The following is a 25045-nucleotide window of genomic DNA, read 5'->3' as shown; positions in this document are numbered from 1 at the left end:
TGAGGAGTGTATATATTTTGGGCCACTTAGAGGCCTCTATCATTCTCTATGGTCTTGTACCAAATAGATTCCGTAGTCGTCTTCCCCCTGCCCCAGTGTCACGCTGTGAGAAGTACATGGCTGGCGGTCGGATGGGGGGGGGGGGGGGGGGGGGCAGCAATGTGTTGAATCTAGTGAAGATAAATGAATTGCCATTTTGATCAAATATAAGTTTCATAATACTTATGTTATTAAGAGTGCACTGATGTGTCCTGCACGTGGCATTGCGACGATTTTTTTTTAATCGGTTGTGCAAGTTCACACGGGTCTCTGCACTCTCATTGGCTAGAATGTTCCCACCTGCCGCATGCCTTTCGCCTTTGAGAAATTGTTAGAGCGGTCAGTCGACCATCTTGCCACGCCGATTGTAGAATCAACCAGGAGGTCCGAAATCAGGACCTTGGACAGCAGATTGGACAGCGACTGACAATAGTATAAATAAAGCATAGTATATTTGACTAGTCAAACTTTTTATATTGTTTGTATATCGTATTTTACAGTGGTGTAAAGTACTTTTGGGTATCTGCACTTCACTACATTCATAAAAAAATGTTTACTTTTTACTCCATACATTTATCCTGACACCCAAAAGTACCCATTACATTTTGAATGCTTAGCAGGACAGAAAATGGTCAATTTCCCACACTTATCAAGAGAACATCTCTAGTCACCCCTAATGCCTATGATCTGACCGACTCACTAAACAAATGCTTCATTTCATTTCTAAATTGTCTGAGTGTTGGAGTGTGCCCCTGGCTAGCCGTAAACTAAAAAAAGAAAATGCGCTCTGGTTTGCTCAATATAAGGAATTTGAAATGATTTAAACTTAAGTACATTTAAAACCTAGACTTTTACTCAAGTATTATTTTACTGGGTGACTTTCACTTCACCGGAGTCATTTTCTATTAAAGGTATCTTTACTTTTACTCAAGTATGACAATAGGGTACTTCTTCCACCACTGGTATTATACATTTGTGTGACTGTCCTTGTCTATCAGTTTTGTAGACCCCAGGAAGAGTAGCTGCCTCTTCTGCAAAAACAAAATGGGGATCCAAATAAACCGTGCCATGGTTCTCAGTTTACCTAGTGAAAAAACACAAAGGCAAAATGGATTTCAACTCATTTTCTTTAATATGCACAAGAGTTGAAAGGAACATTGAGCCACCTTAAAGAGATATGGATTCTAAAATGTATAAAAAGTAAGACAGAGGCCAAAATGCTATCTGTTGCTTTTTCGTATTTAATACATGTTTCGTTAGCAAGTAAAAATCTTGCCCAAAAGCATAAGCTTGTATCAGTTTGATACAAGACAAAAAATTCCATTCTTTAAAGTGGCTCTCATTCTATGTCTCTAGAATCTAGATCAATGACTGTACACCAGCTAGACTTTGTTCATCGGTTGTGAATGGCTAGTCCAAAAAGGCGTGGGCCGCTCCCCTGAAATAATCCCCATGCCTTCTCAGTAGTTAGCAGCCAAAACATAACTACATTAGTCCAAATGTAATTTGTTTTTTTCCGGTCCCTTCACAAATAAATGCTGGCGGGAAATCACACACAAGTCCAGTTCACAAGAGAATTTTCAATCAAGTCATCGATCACGTTTAAAAACAAAACTTCCCTGTTAATCTTTCAACAGTAAAAACATTACAGCCTCGCAAAGTGAACCGATCGATGGATGACTGGCAAAATGCAGCTGCTTTGTACAGACCAAACTTCAGACAGTTGGGGAAATACTCTTAAATTGTAGAATTAGATGTAGCATATAGAACAACTGTATGGTCAATGGACCATTGCAATGCAACCATAGCTTTGACTTATCGAAGCAAACATTGCTTTCCACACACAGTAAGCAGAGGGAGGGGTGACTGAAGTGTGCATAAGACTGAATAGAAACTGCAGATGTGGAATCTACACAGATGAAATCAGTGTTACATTGTCTTTCTCTGTCCCTCTACCGATATATCTTTCCAAAATATTTCCTCAAATTATTGAGTCATTAAATTCAATGTCCGACGATATGTCTCCCCTGCAAGAGGAGATGTGTCTTTTGTTAACGCCCAGTTGAAGCCTGGTTTTTAAGGCTTATTCGTTGTTGAGGGGTTTCTCGTTCAGAGGATAGAACCTGGTAAGAGGGACTGATCCAAAACCCAGTTTAAAGGTTCTGAGGAGAGGTGTGTTTGGTTCCAGCTCAACTCCATTCCCCTCCTCTCAACCCAAAAACCATTCCACCAGCAAGCCATCCATAGATCAATGCTACAAAGTCTTCCTTGTTATTAATTTCAGAATTTCCCTGTTGCATAATTTTAAATATATATTTTTTGTACTTTAAATCCATTGTTTTTCATGATGATTTCACAACTAAAAGGAAAAATATTATAGTGGTGGGTGGTTGTTGAAATCTGTTCAGTCCACATGGGAATTTGTCGACTGCTCACTTCTCTACCCTCTGAGAAGGGGTTTGAGAGCATTCATTCTCAGTGTTCTGTTCCAAAAAAACTGTAGTTCAATGAGGACTGAATAATTAACAGCCCTTTGATGAGGTCATCAATTAGAATGTTTAACAAAGGACGGCCTAGATGCTGTCCGTACTCCTCAAGAGTCAATTAACTCGGAGGTTGAGTGTCTTCAGTCGCTGTGTCCAACGTGCTCTGATCCCAGACTCCAGAGAAGAGCACGCCTTTAAATGAGACCATTCCTCTTCTTTGCTGATATGACGATTGGTGGAACAAGATCATTGGTCCATGCACACAGATGACTTCAGTCTCTTCAGGGTGTATGTGTGTGTGAACGTGTCTGAGTAAGAGGATAATAGCAACTTTTTGGCAACTGCAGGAATGACGGACGAGGCGTTTTCTCTTTCTGGAACATTTATAAGCATCGCTGTGAGATGCTTGAAAAGAGATGGATAACAATGATCCTTCCTTCAGTGCTTGAACTGTTGTTGTTAGTGAGTCAGTGATTGATGTTGGGAAGGAGGTGACTGGAGGGTTCAGAGCAGCTAGAGTTAGACCTACTAGGTGGACGTTTGCCTTTAAAACTTGAACTCCTTTGCTTGCAGGTTGGTGGCGGGGTCAAAGTTGAAGGTTCCGCCCTGAGTGGCTTCGGGGATCAAACTGGGATCCTCATCAATCTAAAAAGAAAGGAAGAAAATAAATGGATCAGGGTGGTGCCATAGATGAACAAACACACAGAGTGGAGACTAGATTCACTGTCACTACAGAAAACATAAAACATTTCATTAGATTTTATATAGAATTACAGTGCCTTGCGAAAGTATTCGGCCCCCTTGAACTTTGCGACCTTTTGCCACATTTCAGGCTTCAAACATAAAGATATAAAACTGTATTTTTTTGTGAAGAATCAACAACAAGTGGGACACAATCATGAAGTGGAACGACATTTATTGGATATTTCAAACTTTTTTAACAAATCAAAAACTGAAAAATTGGGCGTGCAAAATTATTCAGCCCCTTTACTTTCAGTGCAGCAAACTCTCTCCAGAAGTTCAGTGAGGATCTCTGAATGATCCAATGTTGACCTAAATGACTAATGATGATAAATACAATCCACCTGTGTGTAATCAAGTCTCCGTATGAATGCACCTGCACTGTGATAGTCTCAGAGGTCCGTCAAAAGCGCAGAGAGCATCATGAAGAACAAGGAACACACCAGGCAGGTCCGAGATACTGTTGTGAAGAAGTTTAAAGCCGGATTTGGATACAAAAATATTTCCCAAGCTTTAAACATCCCAAGGAGCACTGTGCAAGCGATAATATTGAAATGGAAGGAGTATCAGATCACTGCAAATCTACCAAGACCTGGCCGTCCCTCTAAACGTTCAGCTCATACAAGGAGAAGACTGATCAGAGATGCAGCCAAGAGGCCCATGATCACTCTGGATGAACTGCAGAGATCTACAGCTGAGGTGGGAGACTCTGTCCATAAGACAACAATCAGTTGTATATTGCACAAATCTGGCCTTTATGGAAGAGTGGCAAGAAGAAAGCCATTTCTTAAAGATATCCATAAAAAGTGTAGTTTAAAGTTTTTCCACAAGCCACCTGGGAGACACACCAAACATGTGGAAGAAGGTGCTCTGGTCAGATGAAACCAAAATTGAACTTTTTGGCAACAATGCAAAACGTTATGTTTGGCGTAAAAGCAACACAGCTGAACACACCATCCCCACTGTCAAACATGGTGGTGGCAGCATCATGGTTTGGGCCTGCTTTTCTTCAGCAGGGACAGGGAAGATGGTTAAAATTGATGGGAAGATGGATGGAGCTAAATACAGGACCATTCTGGAAGAAAACCTGATGGAGTCTGCAAAAGACCTGAGACTGGGACGGAGATTTGTCTTCCAACAAGACAATGATCCAAAACATAAAGCAAAATCTACAATGGAATGGTTCAAAAATAAACATATCCAGGTGTTAGAATGGCCAAGTCAAAGTCCAGACCTGAATCCAATCGAGAATCTGTGGAAAGAACTGAAAACTGCTGTTCACAAATGCTCTCCATCCAACCTCACTGAGCTCGAGCTGTTTTGCAAGGAGGAATGGGAAAAAATGTCAGTCTCTTGATGTGCAAAACTGATAGAGACATATCCCAAGCGACTTACAGCTGTAATCGCAGCAAAAGGTGGCGCTACAAAGTATTAACTTAAGGGGGCTGAATAATTTTGCACACCCAATGTTTCAGTTTTTGATTTGTTAAAAAAGTTTGAAATATCCAATAAATGTCGTTCCACTTCATGATTGTGTCGCACTTGTTGTTGATTCTTCACAAAAAAATACAGTTTTATATCTTTATGTTTGAAGCCTGAAATGTGGCAAAAGGTCGCAAAGTTCAAGGGGGCCGAATACTTTCGCAAGGCACTGTATGTAACAAGGCCTATAGCCAATTCCTCCGTCTTACCCCATTGACAGAGGAAGTGGAGGAAAAAGGCCCTGCGTTTCTGTAGCACACATCCTACACCCAGCACAGCACTGTCAGGACAGCGCTGGGTTCTAACGGTGTGCAAACTTGTAGGGCTTCTGTCAGAGCAGAGGTACTCACATCATCTCCTGAGAAGTACTGGTCGATGATCTCGAAGGCTAGTTTGTAGATGTCCTCGTTTTCATGCTGCTGAAGGTTCTCGATCTTCTCTAGACCTGATGGGCAGAGAGAAATTAGCATGAAAGTCCATCACAGTGAATCAATCTAGAATGTGTGTTTCACAGTAACACTACACTGTCATACAATGGCAACATGGTGAACTGACACACAAGCACTCCCCCCTCTAACCCACACACTGACCTCCACACTCCTCTATGATCTCAGCGATGGTGCTGGCCTCTTCCCCGGCCATGATGAGGACGTTCTTGAGGCCGTCTAGGACCACCTGAACCACCTGGGAGTCCTTCACAGACAGCAGGCTGCAGAACGGAGGAACCACATTCTGCTGCACCAGGTACTCCACCTATAGGGTCGGGTAGAACATAGCAGATTAGCCTATCGGGGCCGTGCTTTGCCTACAGATGGGTAAACTTAACCAGCCAATCAGGACCATACAAAACGCAACGCTGTATGGATTGGGTATTGATGGAAACAGCCCTGGTAGAACATACCTGATCTTTTCTTCCACTTATTGTCAAGTTGCTGATGGCCCAGGCTGCCTCCTTCTGTGTGCCAAAGTCTCCCTGCAGACAAACACAGAGAGAGGTTGTCAGTGGTTAGGGTAGTGCTCCTTACAGACCTCCACAAGGACATAGGGGCTACATAATGCTTCGTTGGGCTACATAAGGGCTCAGCGACTCACCTTAGCCAGCTGGTGGATGATCATGGGCAGCAGGCCAGCGTCGATGACGGCCTGCACCTGCTGCTGGTTGCCTGCTGTGATGTTGGACAGGAACCACACGGCCTCCTAGTGGGCGGGAGGGATACACACACACACAGGAAGCCATTCAGCTGAGAGAAACCCACAGACACGCACACCATGGACCACATGAGTACGACTGAGACCGTTACACAGAGGTATAGATACTGTTGGAAATAAACAACACTGGGGTCCATCCCATTTCAACGCTACAGGACTTAATTACAGCAAAACAAACATATGCCACCAATAGCATCTAAAAGTGTGCCTGTTACCTTGTTGATCTTCTCCTTGGGGTGTGTGAGCAGGTTGGGGAAGTGCGAGAGGACGTCACAGTTGAGCACCACCTGCGTCTGCTCGTCTGTCCCCGTCACAATGTTACCCACTGCCCTCAGAGCTGCAGTCTACAGGATATGACATCATATGTGGTTAATGACATCACCGGAAGTCACACATTCCATACAGTAAGTTCCAGGTATATTACCCTTCCCACAAGCCTAACCTCAACCATTAGAGGGAAAACTGGAAACGGATCTTAGATCAGAGTAGGGGCGACTTCATCCTACTTAGGGATGTGACGGTCATGAAATTGTCAGCCGGTGATTGTCAAGCAAATAAACTGTCAATCACACGGTAATTGACCGTTATTTAACATAAACACGTTTAGCATCTCCTGGCTTCCACACAGACTACAAGTCACCGATGCAGACCTTTAGAACATCTAATAAGTCCATGTAATATAGCCTACACCCTCACAATAAATCCACTATTTATTTTAGACAGCTCTAAAGAAACATGATATGAAGAAAATGTAGTCTATTTCAGAAGAACATAATGGCATATTCTGAGTTGTCCTTATGATAGGTCCTGATCTGGCTATGCCATATGACATGACTGTGGGCTACACTAGTTTAGCAGACAAGCATTATTTTATAGTATGAAGAACACAATTGAACATAGCTAAATTAAATAAAGGATATTTTCTCCAAACAATTTAAGTTGTTTGCAAATGCGGCTATTCTGTGTTGGGCAATAATAAAAAAAAAACAGGTACTCCTATATGTTTAATTTAGTTATGTATGCAACTTTAGTTAATACACCAACGTTGGGAGATAGAATGCATTAAAAATGAAAACACAAGGCCGCATGATGCGACTGATGATTTGAATAAAGTCTCATGAATGGCATGAGCACTGTTTCTGGTGCAGGCTGCACACCATCAGTCTCTCATTCACAAGTTGACAAGCACTTGATAATATTCTCAACGGGCCTCAAATTTCCCAGTGGCATCCCCTTGTGTGGCCTTAATCCCCTAAAAAAAAAGATATGCCTGTCACGTGATCAGGTCCTTCTCACAGGCATCTCAGCTAAGAAGTAGGCTACAAGTGAAGACCAACACATCATTGACGCAACTGCGCGCTTCGGCTTTATGTTAGAACCGTCCACATTTAGCCTACTTTTCATCAGCCAACAAGATGAGTAGACCTAACGAACAGCAAAAGAACTAGCCTATGTCAATCTACTATCCCCCATAGTACAAAAATGTACCTATTCTGTTGGTCCGCTTGTCCTTCTGTGGAATAAATAATTATTCTAAACATACTCTGGGCCTGTTGTGGAATACGATAAAGCCCAAATTAATACAACCACTCGCATCAAAATGAGGCTGATGCAACAGATCAGGGCATTTATCTTAAAATGTTGATCAACTATTAGGCTATTTCATCACATAAGTGCAGCAATGCGCACACGGCAGTAGGCTTATAAGCATGAATGTTCCAAAATTCAATCAATTAGCAGGGAAACACTGTTCTCAAAGTGAACGTAAATGCGAGTCTGCATGTAATGTTTTAATATTAAATAAGGTGCATTTCTAGGGTGAAAATGTAATTCATCAAACTTGAAACTCAAGCGCCACCTATGTATGCCAGTTAGGCACTACACCGGTTGAAAAGTGGATTCATGTGCTCCATTTTAAGAAGTTATTTGGCCACTTTAGTCGTGATACAAACCTTATCAAAACATATAGGCCTATGGGCTAGGCTACATGAGGTGATTGGAAAAAGTTGGGCAAAAAAAGCATGCAGCGTTTGTCTTACTGCACACACTGGGCATCATTCACAAGTGATAATACATCACTCACAAACGATAGGCTAATATTGTCACCCATCAGACTATTCTTGATTTGATGCTGTCTCAGAACAGGTGAAGGGTGGGAAAAATAATGCGATCTATGCACTTATATAGTGAATGGAGGACGCTATGGTTTATTTTCATGCCAGCCAGGTAAGCTATACTCCTGTTAGAAAGAGAAGCAATGTGCTTAATATTAGGAAAGTTGAGAAATAAATATAGTAGGCCTAGCCCATAGAAAGCTGATGGGATCCTCCTCTTTTTAATAGAAGCCATCACTGTTCTCTCACGCAATTGCATAGCCTATTAAAATGTTGCGCAACATGAGCTCTCATGAAGTGTTTGATTAGATTTTCAAATACATTTGCATTCAGGTAGTTAGCAAGTTTGGTAGGCTACTAAAGAACAGCAGCAGCATCAGAGCTATAGAAGCCTAGTTACCCTGACTAAACAGTCACGTGGCATTTGACTGTGGACATGACTCATGACCACTGATGTGGCGGCAATACAGTCACCGTAACAGCCCTAATTCTACTTCCAATCAGGGGAAAGGAAGCAGACATACCTGAACTTTGACCTCTTGATGGCTGAGCAGGGGGACGAGGAAGGGGACAACCCCCGAGTCGATGACCATCTGGATCTGTTCGTTCCCTCCATCTGTGAGATAGGACAAGGCCCACACTGTATCCACTAGGATCTGACCACAGAGAGAGGACGGCGTTAGAACCAGGGAATTTCCATAGGGAATGGCAAAGCAACTAGCTTTGCTGTTGTGATAGTAGGGTGATACTTACATTTATATCAGTGTGGTATATCAATACACAGAGAGCAGGTAGAATCTGGAAGAGGTAGAGAGGAGAGAGAGTCAGGCATAATGATTGGAGGTGTACAATGAAGCGACTATAGATCAACAGACAGGACCCAGGGTGTCTTCTGTTTCAGCAGGCAGACACTGCAGACCTCCAGGACCAGGCTAGATGGTTGGGAACAGGGAAGCAGAATGCTAGGCAGCACCCAAAGTCCCAGACCACTTTCCCTAATCAAACCCCCCCATCGTCTGATTGTCCTCAAAGCCAAACACATGGAACACAGCCAGAGCTGTTGGGAAAAGGGTTCAGCTAATATTGACGACAAACGTCTATGTGAAGATCATAATTCAGTCAGATTGGCCTCTGAGTGGTGCAGCAGTCTAAGGCACTGCATCGCAGTGCTTGAGGTGTCACTACAGACCCGGGTTCGATTCCAGGCTGTGTCACAACCGGCCGTGACCAGGAGTCCCTGCCTTACAAATGGCCCAGTGTCATCTGGGTTAGGGGAGGGTTTGGCCGGGGGGGCTTTACTTGGATCATCGCGCTAAAGCGACTCGTGGCGGGCCGGGTGCCTGCAGGCTGACTTCAGTCGTCAGTTGAACAGTGTTTCCTCCAACACATTGGTGCAGCTGGCTTCCTGGTTAAGCGGGCAGGTGTTAAGAAGCGCTGTTTGGCGGGTCATGTTTCGGAAGACGCATGACTCGACCTTCTCCTCTCCCGAGCCCGTTGCAGCGATGAGACAAGATGGATATCAATGAAATCCAGTTCGATTGAATGACTGTGCTGGGTCTCACACACACCTCTTTCTGTCTTACCTCCTGTACTGTCTCCATGGGGGGCGGTGGGTCCTTGTTGCGGCAGAGGTTGACGATGACCCAGGTGACGTTGCGGAGGAAGGTGATGGGGATGGAGGGGTTAATAAATGACAGCAGGGGCTTGACCACGCCCAGGGAGATTACGTAATCCCTGCACTGCGGTCCATCGCCTGCACGGGAAGAACACAGGTGTGTCATTGACTGGCATCGGCCAGTGTGTGTGTGTGTGTGTGTGTGTGTGTATGCATGTGTGCGAGCCATCACTCACCAATGATGTTGCCTAGCGCCCACACGGCCTGTTCACATACGTTCTGGTGAGGAGATTGTAGCAGCCGCAGAAATAGAGGCACAGCATCTGGACATGTAGAGAGAAAGGCAGACCCATATGTTAGACAACGTTGTAGACAACAGAGAGAGACAGAGACATCAGTTGACAGAGGTAGAGAGATCCATCAGTTAGAGGTAGAGAAAGAGACATAAGTTAGACAGAGGTAGAGTGAGGGTCTGGCAGACAAGAGACAGAGAGATGGGGAAGACAGTTGAGAACAGGTGTTTCTATACCAGGAACCAGATGGATAGGTTGGCTCATATAGACCGGTCCATTATGTATGCCTGATGGGTCAGTTTGAAACTGGGCCACAGAAGAACTAGAAACTACTTACTAGATTTGACAACAGCTTGAGTCTGTTGTGACGTCCCTGATGCTATGTTGGTCAACGCCCAGGCAGCCTCAAACTGGAGAGAGGGACTGGGGAAGAGGAGAGAGTAAATGAGCCTAGCCTGAAGAGACAAACAGAAGCTGTCCCCAGATAACAAAACACGACCAATAAGCCCATCAACAGCACATGGCTACTGATCAACAATCCATATCAACCTGCATCACCACTAACCCCCACCTCGGTCTAATGTGGTCTTCTGTGGCTCCTATATACACCTTGTTTTTGAAAGAAAATCAACATTTTTGTCCATTAAAATAAACTCAAATTGATCTGAAATACAGTGTAGACATTAATGTTGTAAATTACTATTGTAGCTGGAGAAGGATCATTTTTAATGGAATGTCTACATAGGTGTACAGAGGCCCATTATCACCAACCATCACTCTTGTGTTCCAATGGCAGGTTGTTAGCGCAAACTGCCTCTAACCAGAATAGAAAGGAGTAGGAGGCCCCAGTGCACCACTGAGCAAGAGGACAAGTCCATTGGAGTGTCTAGTTTGAGAAAGAGATGCCTCACAAGTCATCAACTGGCAGATTCTTTAAATAGTACCCGCAAAACAATAGTCTCAACACCAACAGTGAGGAGGCGACTCCGGGATGCTGGCCTTCTAGGCAGAGTTCCTCTGTTCAGTGTCTGTGTTCTTTTGCCCATCTTAATCTTCTACTTTTTATTGGCCAGTCTGAGATATGGCTTTTTCTTTGCAATTCTGCCTAGAAGGCCAGCATCCCAGAGTCACCTCTTCACTGTTGACATTGAAACTGGTGTTTTGCAGGTACTATTTAATGAAGCTGCCAGTTGAGGGACTTGTGAGGCGTCCGTTTCTCAAACTAGACACGAATGCACTTGTCCTCTTGCTCAGTTGTGCATCAGGGCCTCCCACTCCTTTCTATTCTGGTTAGAGGCCGTTTGTACTGTTCTGTGAAGTGAGTAGAACACAGTGTTGTACGAGATCTTCAGTTTCTTGCCGATTTCTCACATGGAATAGCCTTCATTACTCAGAACAAGAATACTGACGAGTTTCAGAAGAAAGTAATTTGTTTCTGGACATTTTGAGCCTGTAATCAAACCCACAAATGCTGTTGCTCCAGATACTCAACTAGTATAAAGAAGGCCAATTTCATTGCTTCTTTAATCAGAACAGTTTTCAGCTGTGCTAACATAATTGCAAAAGGGTTTTTGAATGATCAATTAGCCTTTTAAAATGATAATCCAAGTTTAGCTAACACAACGTGCCATTGGAAGACAGGAGTGATGATTGCTGATAATGGGCCTCTGCACACCTATGTAGATATTCCATTAAAAATCAGCCGTTTCCAGCTACAATAGTCATTTACAACACTAACAATGTCCACACTGTAATTCTGATCAATTTGATGTTATTTTAAGGGACCATTTTTTTTTGCTTTCTTTCAAAACAAGGACATTTCTAAGTGACCTCAAACTTCTGAACGGTAGTGTATGTGGGTGTATATCTATCAATCTCTCTCTCTGCGTCTCCTCACACTCCTGCCTCCATCACCCAACCTCCCCCACCCTCCTGTTTACACAAAACACCTCCCCCCCCTCCCTCCAGGGGAGTCCCCCCTAATCGCTCCCCATCCCCACCACTGAAGAGACAGAGCTGTCAGCTGTGGGGCAGTGCTAGTGCAGCAGAGCGGAACACACACTTTCTCTCCTATCCGTCTGTGTGTCTGCAGCCTGCTACAGTGTTCACATCAGCCCAGCCATGCGGAGGAGAGGGAGGGCACACCAGTATCCCCAGAGCATGACAGAGAATGTAGAGAGAGACAATGGAGAGAGAGCAGTCTGACACATACGGGGCTAGTCTACCCACTCATTCACTCTCCTCTCCTTTTGCCCTTCTCCGACTTTTGAAAGGGGGCATCACACAGAATTACCACAGGGGCAATTTACCACCATCTTTCAATTACTCTTCCAGGGCAAAGGTGACCCATACAGTCTCTTCCTCCCCCCCATAAAGCAGACTTACTTGTCGTCCCTCTCCAGGCATTTGACCAGGATGGGCAGGATGCCAGACTTAATCAAGTCGTCGATGGGGGGGTTTCTGTCACTGGACAGGAGTTTTCTGGCTGCCTGCACGGCACTGAGCTGGATGAGTCCGTTGTCACTGACAGCATTCTGACAGGAAGGAGAGCGAGAACACGGGGTTAGCGCCAACAGCTCAAGGTGTATGTACGGGATGGGTCTCAACAACACTGACAGAATGCAGGCTTACCTGTAAGATGGCTTCCAGTGTTACATTTTGCTGCAAAACAAAAAACTAGAGTTGTGAGATTTGCTGTAGCTACGCGTTTACATGTTGCAAGGTTAGAGCTAGGAAACATTTTCCTATCATTCCTGAACTTGAAGCCATAGTGTGAGAGAAAATGAGGACTGACTCACCCCTTTGAAGTCAGAGTCTATGTCTGAGTCTTCCAGGCTCTCCTCCTGTGGAACGTTCCTCTTCTTCAGAAGGTGCTCATCTCGTTTGTTCTGGGGGGGGGGGGGGGGATATAGAAGGAATATAGGAGTGAATGCTATTGGAAACATTCACCCACACAGCGAGGGAATAGATTCCCTGCTTGACTCCTACAGGCTAAGACTTCTCCCATAACCTCCCAGTGATGTTAGTGGCAGATAGCATGAGGGAGGAATGCAACCATCTCTGCACAGACGGTTCTCTTCTGCAGCACACATACTGCTATGTGAGAGAACTGCTGTGTCACTCATCCTACATTAGTGGTTTGCTCTTCTGTAAGGGTAGGACCTGGCTTTTTAGCAGAAAAAAACTGAAGTTCTCTCACTTGTCGTCAAATCATACAGGCCTACTGGATATGTTTCTACAAAACTGCTGGTCAGCTCAGACTTCCTGAAACACTTCTGCAAGCCGCATTCAGAGGACACGTTGGGGCCTTAGTGCAAAGACCAAGGGCTCAGAGTAGAGCTGGGCGATATGGACAAAAATCCATACCGCGCTAAATTGTTTGAATTGATGCAATAATGATAGGTTTGGAACATTGATGTGCACCACAGTTTAAAATGATCCTTTAAACTACTAGTATGATGCTTGTACATTTTCTCAAATCACCCATTTTAGCAAATGTATTTGATTTCAAACTTCTCTTTTCTCTAATATAGGCTTCTTATCGCAATGAACGATATCAGCTAAATGCCTTCAATAAGTGACCGGTATGGTCGGTGTCAATCATTTTAATTATATCATCTCAGCTCTAGCTCAGAGTCATATTCCAGTGGAATGAAGTCCCCCCCCAGATGCTGATCTAAGTTCAGTTTGGCACCATCCCCTCTAAAAGTCATGGTTCTACCCAGAGCAGCTGCTATAGAGTCATACATCCAAGACAAGCCTGTGTGTCTGATGAACCTACTTAATGGCCCCTGGCCAGAGCTCTGCGCTTCTGCAGGCCAGGAGAGGGAAACCCTCCCCAAGGCTGAGGGGTAAGACCAGTCTGGCCTCTCTGACAGGGTGGGAGAGCGAGAGAGGGATGACCTAAATACAGCAAAGGCATCCTGACTCTTCAACAACAACCTGAGCATAAGAAGGGGGGTAGTTTCCTCACACACACCTACTTAGAAACAAAAGGACTCAGCAGACAGAGCAGCCCATAAGGGGCAGGGGGTGGACCAGGCTGCTCGGCCAATTTGATAAACAGAAACTGCAACATTTCCCATCAAAATAAAGATGAATTAATTCTATAACCCTGCTTCCACCTAACATCCACATCCCAGAGAGACTTAACAAGCTGGAAAAAGGGCCTGCATGTATCAATTAAAATGACAGTGCCTGTCTGTTGTGCCACACATACCTAAATAAGAGGTACATGACAGACACTGCAGCACTGGAATGTCATATGTGGAGTGGGCCAGGACACAAACAGAGACCAGAGAGGTGTGGTAGGGTGGGAGAGGTGAAGGGTGAAACTCAAGAGGATAGTGTGGAGATTTAGCCTTTCTAATTTCAGTGTGGGGAGGAGCAGAAGTAGGCTAATGGGTTAGTTCATTAGATGCGACAACTATAAACAGTCAATTGAGATGCTGAGGCTCACCTTTCTCAGCTCCACTGTCACTTCATTGCGATGTCTTCGCATAGTCTGTAAGAGAGAGAGGAGAACAGTCAGAGATGAGCCTAACTACTGGAGCATTAAAAAGACAGCCCATACACTCAAACAAACCACATGCAATGTTAGTCAATTGGAACTGGCTCCATTTTGTTTACAGACTGGGCTTTAGATTACAAGTGTACTGCTGCATGTTGGCAACAGGCGGCAGAGGATCATGTTAACTTGATTGCCAGTCGGGGCATCCTGGTTCATATTACTAACGCTGTGTAACCTCCCTCATGCAAGCAATGATTCTGTTTACATTTATCCACCAACTCAAAGGTGTGACCCGCTGCTTCTGGCAAAAGCCCTGACACCCTAACTCAAGGGCGCAGTAAAAATCTGATGTGGTTCCGTATGTGTTTGAAACACTCCATCTATTGAAGACGGAACACAATGTTTGGTCAACACTGCCTTTTGTGGGAACTGTGTTTAGGGAGGATAGTGAATCAGCCATGAGAGAAAGCCTGAGAGTGGCTCAGCTGGCCAGCTGGGAGGAGGAAGTCAGAGACCTCTGAAACTCAACAACGATCGATCAAATCTATGGAATTCCAGGCATTTCTCTAGGACACTCATTCCATGCTGGGACAAGAGGGCGACTTCCTGTGAGAGGGAAGACTGCCTCAGCTCCTGGAGAACACACCAGAGGTCTTCAACCTTTCTTTACATTTGAATACTACTTATTCTGCATAGCCAATGTTGATTGTGGAGTATCCTGTTATATGTTGGGATTATTATTGTATTGTAACAACGTCATACACGGCAGTCACTGTGGCCCTCTGTGGTGGTGTAGGTCAGAACTTGTGAAAGGGATACATTTTCTGTAAGCTACAGATTTTAACATTCCTTGAAGTCTAAACACAGCCTAAATCTCACTGAAGATGCTGTGTGTGTCCTCTGATGCAGTAGAATTCAGCACCATAGGAGCAGGGTGAGTGTGTTGCCCTGGGGCACTTCTATAGATCTGATAGGTTACTGTGCCTAAAGGATAGGGGCTGTATCTGGACAAGGCCTTTCGTCTCTGACAACAAGTGATCCATCTCGTATTCTTGGCTTAGCTGCTGCAAGATTGTCGGCGGGGCTGGTGGGTCGTCAGACATGTGCAAGTCACACTGGCACTTGGCCCCAAAACAACCATGCCGCACTTCTGTTTCCTCTCTGCTCAATATAGAACATACCAGATGGACACTAATCCATCATGCCCTCCATCCGAGATTACTGTGTTTCTAATACATAAGAATATGGGATAGTCAACATGTTATGTAGACCCAAAAGTGGAATATTTGTGTTAAGGATGTGTGATCTATACAGATACAAAGGAAATGGCATGTCCCTTTGAATTAAATGTGTGGCCCTAATCATCGAGTACTGGGTTTCAATTGTTCCTTTATTTAAGTAGGCAAGTCGGTTAAGAACAAATTCTTATTTACAGAGACTGCCTACCCGGGCCAAACCCGGACGACGCTGGGCCAATCGTGCAAATACGGCAGGTTGTGAGACAGCCTGGATTCGAAGCAGGGTCTGTCGTGACGCCTCTAGCACTGAGATGCAGTGCCTTAGACCGCTGCGCCACTCGGGATGTGTATTGAATCAGCATGGTGACAGTAGCATCATTAGCTTTAGTTGCAGATGTGCTATGGTGTTTATGGTGCAACTGCTCTAACTCACTGTTTGTTGAACACCCACCCTGCGATCACTGGGATATTGAATTGCAAGCTGTTCATTCACGTATGAGTTAGTTAGCTGGGTATATTATTATAAACTGATTAATAACGCCGTATCTCAACTGTTGCAGCCGTAGAAGTTGAGTTGTGCTAGTTGTTTTGTAACAGTTAATGTGCATCATCCGCCCATTTTGACACATACAACTAGCTATAATTAGCTGGTTTGGTTAGCTGGTAAGCGTATCTAGCTCAGTTAAGTTACAGTGACTGACTTGCCAACTCGAAATATCAAATGTCATGCCCATGACCAACATCACGATAGTTAGTTGTCTGGTGCCGTTTACCAATTATAACTATTACTTTAATTTAGTTTAGTTGATGCCAAGAGTAAATTTAAAAAAATATCACAACCTAGCTAGCTGCTAGCAAGCACAGAGTTAGCAACTTTCCTGGCTAGCTAGCAGGCCTTGCGAAAGCCGCGCCCGCTCCGCATGATAAACTTTAGCTAGTTAGTGAATGTGGATGATATCATAATCGGCGACACATTATAGAACAAGAAAACTTCAACAATGACTGACAATGAATACTGCAGCAACCAAACCGAATTGAGAGCTAGGTAAACCCCGAGTGTTCGCAAGCACTCGTTGCTAACGGCTAGTTAGCCAGCCAGCTAACGTTAGCCTAGTTAGATTCTCACCTCGACATCGCGCCCCTTGTTTTTGAAGCTCTTAATTCGGTGGTTATCCAAGTCGGCGTTTTCTGCCATGGCTGTCTGTGTTCGGGATGTTTAGCTAGTCCTGCACTTGAAGCTCCGGTGGGAAAAGAGAAAACGTACTGCTGTTTTGCCGAAGGGTGGCTGGCCAGACGTGATACACCGCGATGGGATAATCTCGTCAAGGAGGAGCCACGGAATCCTGTCAATTGGGGGAGGAGGACCTATGGCTAGTATGTGTGCATCCCCTGGTGTAACCGACTTCCTTGCAACATAGTTGCGCAATGTAACTAGTTGATACCTTTAAATTGTTGCAATATATCCAGTGTTTTTTTAGTCTCCAATGAAGATACTCTACATTATTACCAAACGATTTGCTAAATCAACTATGCCTGGCTACTTTACACTGATTGCTTGCTGTTGTTGACAGATAGGTTGGATTTGAGCCCAAAGGGAGGAAGGACTTCATTATGAAGAATCACTGAAGATCAATGCTTCACAAATTAAACAAAAAAGGAATTGACTTTACTGTTAATCCACACAAATGTCGCTACACTAATATGTGAACAAAAAAACAAATCAAATCACTACTACATTTTGTTGTTTAGCATTGCTTTAATTTATTACCTACAACTAAATAAACATTATCATATTGAACTTGGGGAGACTACAGAAACATATTCTCACATATTACCCCTCCTGTTTTTTCAGATTAGTGCAGATTAAGTGCCACTCACTGTCATTTACTGAACTAAGCAGACAGGGGGGTAGTCTGAATAAAACAGACACAAAGCTAAAACATTTTTAAAAAACAATGCAACAAAAAAGTAATAATGCTAATCCCATGTTGAATGAATGTAGATGTAACTTTAGACCAATGTCTACTGTCTGGAGCCAAACCATCCACCTGGGGGGCCAACCTCACTGTACTCCATTTAGTAACTTTAGTACCACCTGAGGTTGCTGAGGGGAGGACAGCTCATAATTATGGTTGTAACGGAATGAATTGAATGGAATCAAACACATGGTAACCATGTATTTGATACCATTCCGCTCCAGCCATTACCACGAGCCCGTCCTCCCCAATTAAGGTGCCTCCAACCTCCTGTGTTTTATTACTCAATTTACTCCATTGGGGCTCAATGATCAATCTCAATTTGTGGCTCATATTAGCCCCTAGTGGTAACATTCTGTACTGTCACCAGCCTCTCCAACTGAAGTTATGTGACTGCACTCACCTAGCATGAGATTTGTTTTGTTTACGGGTTGGTGTTGCCAGGATATGTTCACTGAATACCACTCCTCTCCTTAGACCCATTCTTGTCTGCAATGATTTAAACTGTCAGTCATCTAAACATGAGTGCCCAGGACCTAATATCATTCAATAATGGAGGTCAAAAATTCACCACTACTCTGTCAACTCTCAGAAGACACCAAGACTCAAGAATAGCTAGGATCCTGGATGGCAAAGATACAGATTTAAAAGTTATCAGTGGACAAGTTTTTGTAGATAGAGATTGGACTTTCTTTAAATACATCCTAGATTATATGAGGACAGGTCAAATTACCTTGCCAGCAGAATTCTCTGACTACAATGGCTTGGCTCAAGAAGCACAGTTCTATGGTTTGTATCCATTGGCACTTTCGGTTGAGAGGAACATCCATCGATCCAGAGTTGAGGTTCTAGAATTGCGCTTCTCTGTCCAGGAAACACAGATTCTTCCAAATATTCTGCTCCAACAACAAATCTCTGGAGGCTTTGGCGACAAGGATATCCATTTTCGTGGAACATCCAAATCTGAATGGGAATTTCCCACACCTGCCTTAGAACTCCAGCACACCTCATCCTGTATCGGTCCAGAGACCCTCTCACCACGACATGGTGTTCCAATATGGGACTGACCAACTAGCCAGGGATGACTTCTCTGCCAGGTGTAGGGAAGTTACACTATTATACCCATCTCAGTGTCTCCCATTGGCCAATTCCTCAAGGGCTCCATACTGTATGATGAGTTTATTAGTCACATGCACAGAGTTGCAGATGTAATTGCAGGGTACAGTGAAATTCTTAAGCTCCGACAGTGCAGGTCAAAAAGAGAAGTGAATGAAACAATACAAATAATAATTAAAACATACACATATTTACAACTGTAACACTAATACATGTCCATTGGGGGGTGGGGGCAGGGCAAATGTCCATTGGGGCAGGTAGAATGTCCCTGAGGGATTGTCCATTGGCGGAGCAGCAGGGGGGAAGTGAGAAATCAGTGGATTTCAGACTATTGAGATGGATCCATTCTCTGAGAGTCAGACTGGATTGACCAGCAGATGGCGACAAAGGATAATAATGTTGAGGGCCATAATGTCAATATACTTCACCTCACCATTAGTCTCCATTTATACAGTATATTTTATTTGACATCAATTTCCTGTGTCCTAAAGTATATTTCCAAAAGTACAATTCTCTAAATTGAAATAGAATTGAGAATGTATTTGATCAAGAATACAAATAAAACATTAAAACATTTTTTTAAAACTATTTGTTCAATTCCAGGTAGCCTATAGACTGATGTCGAACGGCAATGCTTTGCTTCAACAGCACCGTCAATACTGGAGGCTTCAGCAGTGGTGAACTCCAATATTTACGTGCTGCTACAGCAAGGCAGCCAGTCACAGAATGGCGGTCACAAGCCTCGGATGTCCAGGCTTCGCTCACGTTGTCACAGACATGCACATAACACCACAGCCATCCTCTCTTGTACCCAGGCTGAACTCTCAAGCCCTTGCCTTAGACACTTATCATAGGTCTGAGGGGATAGGGTGGGTATAAGCACAGGTTGGGCAACTCTGGACCTGGAGGGCCACGGTGTATGCAGGCTTGTGCTCCGGCACACTTGATGTAATTGGTTGTGGTCTTAAACCACAATTAGTTGAATCAGGTGTGTTAGAGCTGGGTTGTGACAAAAGCCTGCATACACCGTGGCCCTCCAGGACATAGCCTAGCAGATGGAACTATTTGTGTATTGCTTTCACTCTTCCAATCCTTTTTTCCATGTTTCTCCAGGCGTTACTGCAACAGCACAGTACAGCCTGTATCCCTGTATTACCCACAAACCATTCTGTGCTGCTTCAGCACTGCAAGGTCTGACACATCTACACTAACACATTCACACATACCCATCAGCTGGGTATGAAGGATGGCTAGAGTTCTCCTCTATCTGAAACAAGACAAGAAAAGCCAATGAGGTTGGGATAGTATGGTCATGGAACAATAACAGAATGCTGTATCTCCTGCCATGAGGTATGGGCCTTTATGGCACAAGTGGTAGTATGCACAGGGTCAGTTGTAACACCTACAAATTGGAGACCACTTAGAAAGCTCTTATTCAATGTGCTAATACTTGGTTAATGTCTCTACATACCTGAGACGTTTTAGGAGTACCAGTCAATCTTTTTTTTTTTTTTATTGACCAAAAAGTGTTGAGGCCTAACGTGAATGTATCTAATCATATATAATTTACCCGTAAGAATAGATCTTTTGATTAGTTGATGACAATAATTATTGTAGTATTTTTTTCAAAAGACTCAGATTAGATTAAAATTAGTAATTGGGGATCAAATGAAACATTTTATAATTTGGTATTTTATATGGTATTTAGACACATTCACATAATGATATAACATTTCACTTCTTTACATCAAGTTTCCCAGTACAACTAAGATCATACCTTTTTTTTTAAGTACAGTTCATACTTTTGAATGCTTATATTAATTTTGGATAATTCGTTTTTAATTATAACATTTTTTTTGTCAACTTAGTGTATTTCCATCTAAATAACAGTTTCAAATCATAAAGTTGATGTGGAGAACTCCACCGCAACTGAAACGGAAGTCCCGCCTCTTATTGGTTACGGTTGATGATGTAACCCGTTTTTTTTTGTTTTTTTTACCCGTTTTTAAATTGATCTAGTTGTTGATGCCTCAAAAGTTGTTTTTCTCTAGTGGCTGAGTCTACTGTCTGTTACACGAGGTCATTGTTATTGTAAACAGTCGACCCTCCACATCACATATTAGTATGTATCTGTTAATCAAATACAAATAAGGAAGTGTACAGGCTATAGTATAATTGCCATTTATGAAATGTAATAATATTTTAAGGTAGGCTATTTCAAACAATGTATTTAGTGAGGAACACACACTGCGATCATAACAACAACTGCACCCACCGACTTGATTAAAAAAATGTTACAGACCGACTGAGTGAGAATAACGGTCACAACAACTGTCACACACCGACTTGACGAAAAAAATGTTACAGACCAACTGAGTGAGAATACATGAGTAGACATCGTGCTACTTACCTGCGCGTATGACACCTGGAGACGGTAGCCTATAGCCAATGATTCCGTCTAGACTCTTCCCAATGTGCACAGGAAGCCGCGGATTGAAACATAATATTCCAGTGAGTTTAACCAGCCGGTCATCACGCTTCAAGGAAGTTCTATTCTTTTGTTACTACTGTAGTAGCCTATTTATAAGCTACCCCATAGCGCTAGTTTTGCGAGGGAGGCGGGGCGAAGGCATTTGAAGAAAAAAGGGAGATCACTTGACCTCAGCCGAGACAAGAGATAATACACAGATCAATGCATCCTCCATCGACTTTATATATATAGACAGAGCGCAACCACCACCCCCCATCTCTATAAAACCATAATCGGCGATCCCTCTTCCAAAGACGTGCTCCTCGGGGAGAGAAGTCGCATTTCGAAGTTCGGTTAAGTGATGACTATAGTCTTCAGCAGTGGTTTAAAGTACTTAAGTAAAAACACTTGAAAGTACTACTTTAGTCGTTTTTTTCGGTATCTGTACTTTACTATTTATATTTATGGAAACTTTTACTTCACTACATTACTTAAGATAATAATGTACTTTTAACTCCATACATTTTCCCTGACACCCAAAAGTATTCTTACATTTTGACAAGAATGGTCAAATTCACATAATTACCAAGAGAAAATCCCTGGTTATCCCTACTGCCTCTGATCTGGCGGACTCACTAAACACAAATGCGTTGCTTGTAAATTATGTCTGAGTGTTGGAGTATGCCCCTGGCTATCCAATAAAAAAGGAAGATTGTGCCTTCTGGTTTGCTTAATGTAAGGAATTCGAAATTATTTATACTTGTACTTTTACTTTTGATACTTAAGTACATTTGAGCAATTCCATTTTACTTTAACACTTTTAACACCAAATACTTTTAGACTTTTACTCAAGTAGTATTTTACTAGGTGACATTCACTTTTACTTGAGTCATTTTCTATTAAGGTATCTAATTGAGTACTTTTTCCACCGCTGGTCGTCAGGAGCTGTCAGGCTTTTTCTTTAACTCTGTATTATGAACTATTTGGGGCGTAATTTTGCGTGGTTGGATAAACCGAGGCCCGACAGTGGGGAATTGTATCTCGCGCGTCAACGTCAACGGACGCTGGCTGCACTGCATTGCAATGATGAAAATATTCCATTCGTTGGTAATGTCGTTTTAAAGTTGCTTCATACAATGAAATAGCAGTTGAAAGTGTTGTTGGTGGAATTGCCTTAATCTTTTAAATGTTTACATTGTTGTCCACATCCTTCTCGTTCCATGTAAGCACACATTTTCAATATCATCACTTTGTTTCTCGTATTCTGTGATCAAAATTGTAAGAGCAAAATGTAGTATTTTGAAGGTGCATGTGTTTAGTCGTAAATGATATACATTTTCACGCTTAGTTTATTAATTTATTTGAAATAATGTATTTGAATGTTACATTTTGATGTCACACTACTTAGGCTACATGAAATGTAGTACATTTCTAGCTAGTTGTTAAATTAAAACATAATTTGTTTCATTACAGTTAAATTAATGTACACGCTATAGCTATAGGCTGAAAGTATATCTGAAAGGAATATACACGAAATGGAAACAATTCGTTTTCGAAAATATTTGCAGTAAGACATCGTAAGGCTACTCAACAAACGAGCATCAACTCTGCTTGGAAGAGTATTTTCCTGTGCTCACTGAAATAAATTAGCCCAGTCTGATTATCGAAAAGAAAAATGTGTTGGAAAACAGAACTCTGAATTTGTCGTCTTCATTTAAATAGCAATGAGCTAATATTTGGAATGCATTATATAGGTTATAGTCTATGAACCCTTTTAATCATTGAAATAATGTATGTAATGTATCGGAGGCCTATGTAATGGAACATTGGTCTTACAAAGGTGTTTTTCATTTATCCAAATCTTCATTATAGGCCTATGGATAAAATACTGTAAAATATCATGCCTATTACTAAATCCCGCATTAATCTGTGACACCTGCCGTCCGCGCGCGACCCGAAGATTGTATTCATGTTTATTTTATTTACTCTACATGGAACGAATTTGAAACATAAATTCGTCCAGTTCTCTTACAATTCAGTCATTGTCTTATACTTTACTTGCAACTACAGCTGAGTAATTGGGCTGCATTCTTACCAAAGTACAGTAACATGCAAAAGGCCAACCTCAGAAACAGTTGATGTCCCATAAGTGAAACAAAACATGACAGTGGATCCTATCAACAAACATAGCCTACATTCAATGGTGTTGAAAATTACCCAGTTTACCCGGACAACTGAAAGCCCATGCTTCAGTGGAAGTGGTAGAGTGGGGATCCACTGTATGAATACAGCAGTGGCGTGCCGTGGGCCTGGGGCCTGGGCCTTCAGTGAAGTCCTACACAGTCCCACCCGAATTAATCCACCTCTTATTACCATCATTATGGTGCCATGGCTCTAGACACTATACATTTAGACAGAAACGCAGTATAACCAGGCGTTGCGTCACCTTGAAATTGACATTTTTATTCAGAGAATTGCAGGGGAAGAGTACAATACCTTTTCATTGTGCAGCTTCGTTGCCCTGCGCGCTTGTTCGTTGAGCTGTAGATCCACTCCGGTGTCCTCAAAAGTTTTCAAAAGCACCATTGCTTGTAAGTGCCCAGCCGTACTTTGGTGTCTCATTGCTGCCTTGGTTAGACAACTCAAGTTTACAAAGCCAGTGTGGCTCCAAACACCAAATCGATCACTTGCAAATAATAGGCATTCCCAGCAGTACAGTTTGCAGTGCTTCTCGGAGCCTGTGAGCCATTGATAGCGTTCGTAGTTGGAACTTTGAAAGTTTCGAACGAACCCCTTTCCCGCCTGTGACAGGCTTTGTAGCGTCGGCGTCGACCTCTCCTGACAATGTCTAACTTTTCTTGAAAAGTTTGTCTTGAGAATGGCGTTATAATTATATAATTATCCTCGACCAAATCGATATCTTCTCCTTCCACCATTGTGGGTTGAAAAAACAGCTTAGTAGTACGCAAATTAATTTGTTTATCAAATTCAGTTTCCTAGTTCTGAGATTCTGCATAGACCTGCTCATATAGGACCTGCCTCTCAATATTGGTAATCCAATCAAAAGACGTGCACGCACTACGCCTGCTAGCTGGCTCCTGTGTAACACTGGAGCCAGCCAGCAGGCGTACAATAGCCAACTCTAAAGCTGATTGGTTGACACAAAATTTTACTTTCCATTCACTTTAAGCTACAAGCGCCCGCACTGTTGATTCTGAAGGCCTGAGGGTATATTTTAGACCCCTGGCAACACATGATGGCTGAATATGATTGGATAAAAGATCTAACAATGTCACGAATATTACCGAGGGTGACTCCCCTTCTGGTTCGGGTGGCGCTCGGCGCTCGTCGTCGCCAGTCTACTAGTTGCCACCGATCCATTGTTCTGTGTTCGTTTAGTTTTGTCTAATTGGTTTCACCTGTTTCTTGTTTGGTTGTTAGGGTGGGGTTATTTAAGTTAGTTCAGCCCGCTTCTGGTTTGTGTTTTGCATTTTTCGGGTTTTTTTCGCTGTCCTTTATTTTCTTCACATGTGTTGTTCGCCTGATTTTTGTCTGTGTGATTTTCTGGACATTAAAGCGTGTTTTTCCCGTATCCTTTGCTCTCTGCGCCTGACTCCACACCTATTCACTCATTTACCGTTACAAACATAAAGACCAGCCCTCCAAATTTCAACCTGGGGCTGGAAGCAGTGCAACCAAGAGGAAAGCTATGAAATGAAGAGTATAATTCTTACTCTGGGGAATAATTCAATACAT

The 25045-nt window shown here is 43.0% G+C and overlaps 1 protein-coding gene across 5 annotated transcripts; it reads right to left on the bottom strand.

The window, feature by feature from the left end:
- Window positions 1-1148: 1148 nt before the first annotated feature.
- Window positions 1149-21375, bottom strand: LOC110495674 (importin subunit alpha-4). 5 transcript variants are annotated; one of them, XR_016488342.1, is made up of 16 exons: window positions 16854-17151; window positions 14439-14483; window positions 12778-12867; window positions 12611-12640; window positions 12365-12513; window positions 10317-10402; window positions 9923-10015; window positions 9655-9824; window positions 8825-8869; window positions 8596-8727; window positions 6173-6301; window positions 5841-5989; window positions 5650-5721; window positions 5339-5501; window positions 5099-5193; window positions 1149-3170 (listed from the first exon to the last, which is right to left on the bottom strand). XR_016488342.1 is itself a non-coding variant. In XM_090207890.1 (16 exons), exons 2-16 carry the CDS (start codon window positions 14478-14480, stop codon window positions 3072-3074), a joined length of 1500 nt encoding a protein of 499 aa, XP_090064016.1. In that variant the 5' UTR covers window positions 14481-14483; window positions 21230-21375; the 3' UTR covers window positions 1149-3071. The 5 variants fall into 5 exon arrangements, 3 of the variants coding, with proteins under 3 accessions (XP_090064016.1, XP_021426715.1, XP_021426716.1); XR_016488343.1 differs by having other exon boundaries at window positions 9923-10009; XM_090207890.1 differs by lacking the exon at window positions 16854-17151 and adding an exon at window positions 21230-21375 and having other exon boundaries at window positions 5841-5945.
- Between the last annotated feature and the right edge of the window lie 3670 nt (window positions 21376-25045).

The sequence above is a fragment of the Oncorhynchus mykiss genome, chromosome 18, assembly GCF_057628025.1.
Source record: "Oncorhynchus mykiss isolate SJ-2025 chromosome 18, ASM5762802v1, whole genome shotgun sequence".
Classification (NCBI taxonomy): domain Eukaryota; kingdom Metazoa; phylum Chordata; class Actinopteri; order Salmoniformes; family Salmonidae; genus Oncorhynchus; species Oncorhynchus mykiss.
The sequence above is the reverse complement of the archived record's forward strand: the minus strand, read 5'-3'. Positions and strand labels throughout refer to the sequence as shown.